This window comes from Pestalotiopsis fici, assembly GCF_000516985.1.
Source record: "Pestalotiopsis fici W106-1 unplaced genomic scaffold PFICI_Scf_4, whole genome shotgun sequence".
In the NCBI taxonomy this organism is placed as follows: domain Eukaryota; kingdom Fungi; phylum Ascomycota; class Sordariomycetes; order Amphisphaeriales; family Sporocadaceae; genus Pestalotiopsis; species Pestalotiopsis fici.
The window spans coordinates 2,096,504-2,105,447 of record NW_006917094.1 but is presented as its reverse complement, the minus strand read 5'-3'; the positions used below and the strand labels follow the sequence as shown (position 1 = coordinate 2,105,447).

Genomic DNA, 8,944 nt, shown 5'->3' with positions numbered 1-8,944 from the left:
GCAGGAGTTGCTTGAGCCCTTTGAGTGTGTATGATATTCTCGAGTAGTGAGCTGTGCTAGCATACAGGGGCAAGAAGGGCGGAATGAGATTAAAGCACTATATGCACGATCACGCCGTCGTGGCTGGTCGTGAACGATCACGAAAGTATAGGGATGATCTGCCGCTAATGCAGGCGTCCCGCGGGCTGTCTCTCGCTATAGGCGTAGCGCACGCAGCACATTTACAGATGAGCCAATAAGAAGAATGAAATACGCAGCAAGGCAAGGGCTTCAGGAGGACCCCGTCTGCGCTATACTGTAAGGCAACGCCCAATTACTTGGCAGCTCTGCTTTTTTTTTTTTCTCCTTGGTTTCGCGGCCAAATTCCGCAAATAACATTGCACCAGAGCCCCAACTAATACTCACTGAGTTGTCACATATGTGACGCTGATTCCCATAGGCGGGAGGGCTAAGCAGAAAAAGAATTAGACAACATGGAATGATTATTAAACATGCGCATATTATCCCACGTGCGCACTGCAGTAAGCGCGCTTTGTGTGGAGCATCGCGTCGTTATCAAAAAAAAAAAAAAAAAAAAAAAAAAGACGTTGCGAGATTTGTTCTTCTCAATATTGCCTGTACTCTCACTGTCGCGGAAGAAGGTCATGATCGCTCCTACAGATACATGTTGACTACATCCTAGCATCAACATGTCATGGTCACGGAAGCATTGATGAATTGTGCTTGGCAAGATAGACACACCTGGAGTTTGGGTGCTTCGCCAACTTCGTAAACATCGTATACATCGCATACATCGTATTCTCCCTTTCCCCACGACGATCAAGGGCGTCCGTAAGCCACTAGTTCTGGTTCTGCATCTTGAACGATACCAAACAAGGCTCGGATTGGTAATTCTTATGTATCCGGTGTTATGATTCCTTGCAGTCGTGAGCAAAGCCACTTGACACCATGTGATGTACTGTACATTGGGGGGACCAGGTGGGTATATTCCGACGACGGCACGGCAGCCAGCAAGCGTTTCCGTCCTACCAATGTTATTCTTGCGGCAGTCTCACTTGAGGCTGCAATGGTATTCTGCCTCTCTTTCTTCGTGCACGCACAGCCTGTCAGCCTGCCTGAGCAGAAAGCAACCAAACATGCCACGTTTGAGTGAGATCTCATCGGATTGCCTCTCCCCACGGAATGGCGGATGACTGCCTTCCGTTGCGACCCCTCTCTCCCTTTTCCCCCCAAAATACCCTGCATGTCTTGAATTGTTTTTTTCTCCCTTCTCCTTCCCGCGCCCCGCGGACTATATAGTGTAGTAATTATGAAGTATGTACCTTCGGAAAGAAGAACCGGGCGTGCATATGTGGCTGTACGTACGGTGCAGGACATATCGTCATCTTTTTCTTTTTTCTTTTTTCCCTTCAAAGGCCAGCCTATGTATGTGTAGCATGACAGGTCCGCCCCCACGATCTCGTGACCACAACCGACTGCACAGCCCAAGAAAAGAAGTACACAAGCTGCAACATGCACTCGCTTCCCGAGCATCCTCTCCCCCGCCTCCGGCGCCAGACGAGTAATGATAATAATAATAGCCCCCGCGGTCACATCCGGCAAGCAGGTATGTAAGCAAGCAAGCACGACAGGCAACTGACCGGTGAGGGTAATATCATATATCATATTTCGGGTTCCATGTGCGACGCAAAAGTTCAACCCGTCTTTGTTGTTCATACATATGGTGTATAATTGACCTTTCTTGTGTATACTGGACGTCTCCCACCCGTTGAGGAAATGAGATTTTCTTGGCAATCCAGCCCAACTTTCAGGCGGCAAGAGCGCGTTTGTAGCTTGGGAGGATGCCATTGTGTTTGAGATGGATGGTCAGATGATTGCAATGTTGTAGTTCACTATAGGGCGGTATAGGTATGTATGAATTCAAGAGTCAGTTCGAGTTTCGCATAGTCTTAAAATAGTGTTAGTCAAATGACTGAAACCTCCCAGTGGACGGCGACCTGAAAACGATTCAGTTGTTCTTTTTTTGAGAGAGGTGCTAAGAGAGTTGAATTATGGTTTACCTCTGTTAGGGAGAAAAGTGTAAATACCAACCCGCCGAACTCTACCCACGGGGCGGTTGGGCAGTGCGCCCGATGTGACCATGTCCCTTGGCTACCAAGCATTCAAGCTACGAGAAAAAGAAACGAGGTCGTTTTTACAATTGCGCATACGCCCTAGCCTTTTGGTTTTTCTTTCCTCTCTTGCTGTGTCTCGGTTCTTGGGTTGACTGGTCCTCACTTCTGGAGGTGCGCTGTGCGCCCATCAATGGGCGAACCATGGTACATACAGTCCGTCGCCCGCCAGCCAGCAGTTGCAGTGACTTATAGCCTAGACCCCTTCTCAGACCCAGCAGAGCGAAAACGTAACACAAGGGACAGACAACTCAGTCAACCCAAGGGAATTGGTTTTGAATGACAATTTGTTCATGTTCATTGTCAATCAAAGGCGTCAAGGTCCCAGCCGTTCACGGTACACCGGTTCTCCCTTTCCTGTAAGAAGCACCAGGAATAGGAATGGCTGTTGTCCAAAGCGTCCCGTGGTTCAATAATATTGATATTGCCCGGCGACTTGGTCATGGCCTATCGAATGGATGGTCATAGTGGGTCGGGCCGTACGTAGTGTAGCAAAACAGATAGTATCGATGCTGTCAATATTGCATCAGAACACATGTTACCATCACCACCAGCGGCCACATAAGGACAAGACGGCCCTGGTTTGAGGTTCCAGGACATGTAGTCTGGCCAATCAAGTGCGCCGCGACTGTCTTCTCGTGAATGAAAACGCCAAGCGCGATTGACGCGCAGACGGGGCATGGACGGATGGACTATGTATATAGATGGCGTCTCATCAGGCCGAGGTAGCACGTAGTGGGCGGTAAGTAGCAGTTGCTCCAATGTACATTGTGTGTCCTGTTGGTACATCCAGGCTGTGACAAGGTAACCGGATTTTGGGTGATCGGCCTTGGACCGAGTTTTACAATCATGATCTCTGAATATCCCAACCAATGCTAGTCAAAGACGCCAATGTAAGCTCTGCAGTCAACAGAGCATGCCATGGTGATATGTCGCTGTGGCACCACTATACTCAAGGTCGATCAATTCTCACCAACAGTGCATGAACGAGTAGTTGATGATAAAGACTTTGAATGAATTCATAGCTAGGTGGGGTATAATTGCCTATCATAAAAGTCAGAGATCGCTAGTCTATCAGATCTCTTGTCCGCATTCTTGCCCATGACCCACCAATAAAACGGCTTGCCATAATTAAAAGCAAAAAACAAGCCATGATCCCATAACAAAAGCAGAAAACAAAAATGTGCAAATCTATTATAGCTGCGTCATCGTGAGCACAAGCTAGCTCGCTCGGTCGCTCTCGCGGGGTACGACATCCCTGGAATACTCATTTGCTCGCGCCCACCGACCGCCTCCCCCTGTGGAAAGAATAGCATGATGTTTAATAAGCAGACGGCACAGTCGCTGCAACTTTTCTTGGCGGTGACTCCCCGGGTGCGCCCGGTGGGGACGATACTGGGCAATAGACTTGACGGATGCCGGAATGTACCATAAACAGCAGACAAGGTTGGACAGACACGGCCGACTTTTTGTCTTGGCGACGGAGAACATCCTAATGACTTTATTTGACGACCGCCTCTACGCTGGGCCCCCAAGGGGGATGCAGGTCGGATCGAGATAGGAGCCACCGGTGAAGGCTCGCGGCACGAAGATTGCTCAGGGTTGCCGAGGATGATGATGAAGCCACATGAGGATCTCAGGAGATTGAGCCAATCAAGGACTACCAAACGCCGGTGACCTTCCGAAAAGTGGTCGATTTTTGCTGACTCGAGGTAACGCCAAACATGGAGAGACAATGACCACAAACCGAGCAGGAAAAGAAATCCAGCCATGAGAGATCCGCAATGCCATTGATGATCGTTTCGCAAGGTACATGATGCGATGCAATGCAATGAAAGTAAAAGAAGCATGTTTTTTTTTGTTCCCATGAGCAACAGCCAAACAGAGCAGAACGAGCAAGGCAAAGGACTTGAGGTCGGTCTGATGTGCATATCCAAAAATTGATAGATGACCGTTGCGTAGCCAAGCAAGTCTGCAGCTAAACTGGCAAAGCGACAGGGTCCTGCAGAGTATCTTGCGATACGTCAAGGGTGATCTGAAAAGGAACTGGCCATGCAGATGAGGCGGGAACCGTGATAAGGCCATGTGTGCAAGTACACCACAGATTGTGGCTGCTTAGCAGCTATTGCTTACAGCAACGAGAGAGGGGGGAAAAAAAGCCACAGGGACCTAGGTACAGTAGTCTACAGCAGCTTCTGCGTCTGCTGCTGTCCTGGCCTTGCCCGAGACCACCAGGCGCTGCTGGGCCTGTCACTCTGGCTTTTGCTTGCTTGTGCTGTGCTGCTGCTGTCGCATTGCAGCTATCCTGAACCTTGCCAGCGCTCATTTGACCGAGCCAGAGAATATCGGATGCTCGGCACTGCTGACCCCCCTGGCAGTGGGGTCAGTCACCGGTGGATTCAGTCCATGGCATGTTCAAGGACCATGAGCAGGGGGCACCGTAGCTACCATATTATTACCGGATGTAGCTTTTTCTGGCCACCCAAACGTTCGGTCCCGTTGTGTATTGCTTGCTGCTGTTTGATGCTGCTGCCACCGTTCTCGCCGGGCTCTTTCTGAGCTCCTCCCCGCCGCGCGCTGGGGAGGATGTCAGGCTGTGTCTCTGATTGGTGCGAATGGGTTGGGATGAGTGGGAAATCAAGAAAAAGAAAGCAACGACTTGGACGGAAGTAGTAATTGTAGGCAGGAAAAGGACAGACGCGCACGCTGCGGCCTTGCAGGAATCGGCCAAGAAGGGAGCCTCGTAGGGCTGTCTATAATCGCTTTTTTGTTGTTGCTGCTGCTTCGGACATGATATGACCTCAGAGCCCCATATATGAGACTCTCTAAGCCCCTTTTGTGCTGTCTCCCTTGGTGTTGCTCCAGTAGCGGGACCTGGCAGCATCAGCTGCCTTATCGCCCTGGAAGCGGTGCTGGAAGTAGTTGAAGACGGCGAACTCGTCCCTCGTCATGACGTATGAATCTGGGTGCGACTGCACCTTTGACCATATCTGAGCAATGGCGTTTTCCAGTATGCTGCTCACGGTGGGGTCCATTGCGCCATCGGGGCTCTCTCGAGCAATCTCCAAGGCCTGAGCAACCGTGTTGCTGTAGGACGAGTAGGCGCCCGACTGGTGGTGATGTCTCTCGTGGTGTTGCGAAGGCATGCTGAGGATGTTGTTGACTGTGGGCGCCGATGTTGTTGCTAGCCGGTAGTTCATGTAGTATGTGTGGGGTTGCACTTCCTGGGGGTTGACAAGAAGCATCGTCATTGAGTAATGGTCGAATAACGACGACAAGGCTCTCTCTTTATATATATGTGTGTGTGTGTGTTTGTGTGTGTGTATATGGGTATGCTGGTTGTCTGTCTTCTGGTTATACAGGTGATGTATAACGAGAGCTCTTCAGCAAGGGTCCGGATCCGGTACTACTGCTGCTGCTGCTGGCTGACGAGACGGGCGTCGGTCTGGGGAAACAATAAATGGTCTGGGGGATCTGAGATCTAAACAGATCTTGACCTTGGGACGAGAAGATAAATTTCCTGGCCTGGAAGCTTTGCCTGAATGTGGTATTGGTTGGCTGCGTATAGGGCCCGTACTTCTTTCCCTCTCGAGACAATGTATCCCAATGTAAACAAGTCGTATGTAGTATATGGTAACCGAACCTGGGAACCAAAAGATCAAAGCCGGTGGTAACCTGTTCCAATGATGATGGGCAATGCACAAGTTGTTTGCTTTGTTGGAGGGCAAGGGCGTGGGACAGGCTGAAGTGTGGTTTGCTGAAATGGTTGGCAGGGTGGGAGGCTTCCATGAACGGGATCACCAATGGCTTTTAATACAAGCATGCAGGGCACGGCGTTTCCTCTCCCTCTTACTTCTCTCTTACCTACTACCTACTCAAACGTGCCACCCACGGCGCTACACTAGGGCGGAGATCTCGTCCCGGTCTTTGATGGCAATGTAGTGTAGGTATGGAAGGGAAGTATGAGGTACTCAGGCCCAGTCGTCTAGCATGTAATGTAGTGTAGGTCCAGTAGTCAGATCCTACTACTTGCACTACTCATTTACACGACCCGGGAAGGGATGTACCCTTCTGCGTATCAGACGCGCCACCACTTTTGCGGCAAAGTATTTTTTTTTTTTTTCTTTGAACCGGACAGACAGGTGAGGGTCAGTCAGAAAAGTTACTATTATGGGGTCCCTGGCGTGACATAGCCCATGGGTATCGCATCTCATTCCGGCTTGCGGGGCGGGCTCGCGGACATGTTGCCTGATTCGTACCTTGCCTTTGGATTACCTTTGGCTTCCCGACTAGAAGTCTTCGGTACACGGCCCAGACGTCTGGGCTGCGCTGGTAGGTCCACTCATAGCCATGACCCTAGCTAACTTGTCTGTCTGTGTACATTTGTTCCATGTTGTGTCTTTGCTGTCGCCTAGGCCGCATCGCATGGCCAGCCAGCCATGCAGCGTAGTCTATGTAATGTAGCGAGGTACGTACATGTCTATCCCTCCCTCCTCCTGCTTGGGCAATTTAGTACTATAATCAATTGAGTGAACCCCACGACATTCTACTATAACTACTACTTCAGTTTAGTAAACGACGACTCCTTGTGCTTCCATGCTGCGTCGGTACGTAGGTACACTAGACCATGAGCGACGGAATACTTTCCACAGCATGGGAATTCAATGGGCGCTATCGAACGTACGTATGTGTGCCGGTGGTAGTACTATTCCACACCACTCCATCTAAGAAACCCCCATCATCACGATTGCCATTTGAGCGATCCCTCTTTCGCATGGACAACGATGCCATCACTAGCTGCTTTGAAGAGGTTTCCACTACTTCTCCTCCTTCTACGTCTGTTCTACTCTTCCCTCTCTCACATGCCGCTACTGTACCTGTGCACGTCGAGAAGGCAAAGAAATCTGTGTCGGTATTGGGGGGCACAAGCGCAGGCAAATCATTATTCATACAAGCCCACTCAACCTGACAGAGAACTTTTGGACACGCGCGCTGTGCTGTGAGATCATGATGCTGTCAGGTTCCCTTCCTTTTTAGTTTATTTTTGAAAGAAAAGTTCCTCCCTTCCCTCTTTTGTGCCTACTGGTCCCTGGCGAGACACGAGGGAAAAGAGAGAGAGAGAGAGAGAGAAAGAGAGACGTGGACTACTACTGGCTCTGACAGGTAGCCGGCTGCCAAGCTGCCCAACAGGATCTGGAAAACCGTCCCGTTAGTCGGAATCATGTCGATATAAGATTCGACTAGTTGTGATTACGAGTACACGACAGCAGCAGATTTTCGCTGTCCTCGCCAACCATCGAAACCTTCTTTGTATTTTTAGCTGACCGCTTGACTGACCGAACTGACTTGCCTCCTATTCTCTCCGTTCTCTTCGAGTCTGCGTAGGGGATCTTGAAATTTTCAGTTTGCACCCGCTCCACGCATCGGTCACACAGGGCGCGAGTCAAAATTCTATTGGCCGAGTCGCATCCTCGTTTTTCTTCATACTTGTTCTACTTTTTCTTCTGGTGACCCGAATCCGTGGATTTGGTCACGAAACCAAAGAGCGCCCGCGCCGCCGCCAAACAGAATCCACCCCCAGGGTTTCCACTCTTTCTAGGTCCAAATGGTTACTTTTGCACCACAGCTAAACGCGTGGAAGCCACTCCTTTTCTTCCCACTCTCTCTGACGTTATTTTGAACCCCCATCCCAAGTCTACATCACTCGCCCCGTTCCAAGGGACCATCTATCTTCTTTGCGAGTCAGAACAGAGTTTGCTGCCAAATTAACCGATCTTCACCATTTTTTTTTTTACTCATCCTTTTTTCGATTGTTCCCCATTTCTCTGTTTCGTGCGTCCTCACCGCCATGGATAAGACACCTCGTGTAAGTAAGTAGGTTAGGTAGGTAGGTAGGTTGGTAATGAATGATGGTCGGACTGAGCCACCACCACGAATGAGATTGGGCGAATGCAACGGATACCGGCCGGTCCGCTACGCCGATGCGACTGGGGCTGAGAAACAAGTACGATGCGCCATCTTACATATGACATATCGAGCGCAAATTACTTCTCGTGCGCATGTAAGTCCGGTAATGTAGCAAGGCAAAGAAGCAAGGAAGATTGAGGTAAACAATTTGACAACGAGAAGGAGGGGAGGGGGTATACGCATCGATCGACCGTGGGGTTTCTTGTCTTGCCTTTTGCCTTACAATCCGTTGGAAGCCTCGTGGCAGTGCGGAATATGCTTGAGCGGTTATGGCTACAATACGGAAAAAGCATTTTATTGCATGGGGGCCCAAGGATGATGAAGAACAGGGATGGATCTTTTTTGTTTCTTTTTCCTTCTTCTTCCTCTTCCTTCTCGTTCCCTTATTCTCGCAGTGTTCTTCACTCTACTCGTTGTCTTCCCAAGCTCCGAACAAGCCGCGATTCAGAATTTAGCTTGGGCCAAATTGTGCCTCTCTCAAAGGGATTCCCTCTGGGACTACAACCTGGAATACCCAGCGGCCGGCTAAGGGTTGTTAAGGTTTGCCCACCGCCTTCAGCCTTGAGATAGCGTCGATTGCTGTGTCTCAGGTCATTCGCTTGGAGCGGCAGAAACGATGAGCATCCTTTTCTCAGATCCCACGACATTTGTTTGGTCGTTGGAAAAGCGACACGCGCTCTGCATACACATATAGGTGTGCCCAACCTAACTTACCATGACAACAACGAATAGGCAGACATCGGGTAGGCCAACACACACACACACACACACACACACACACACACACACACACACACACACACACA

General features: G+C 50.0%; 1 protein-coding gene across 1 annotated transcript; it reads right to left on the bottom strand.

Moving 5' to 3' along the window:
* Positions 1 to 4,996: 4,996 nt before the first annotated feature.
* Positions 4,997 to 5,422, bottom strand: PFICI_06635 (uncharacterized protein; the record flags this gene model as incomplete). The annotated part of the gene is made up of 1 exon (XM_007835216.1): positions 4,997 to 5,422. One exon carries the CDS (start codon positions 5,420 to 5,422, stop codon positions 4,997 to 4,999), a length of 426 nt encoding a protein of 141 aa, XP_007833407.1.
* Positions 5,423 to 8,944: the final 3,522 nt, after the last annotated feature.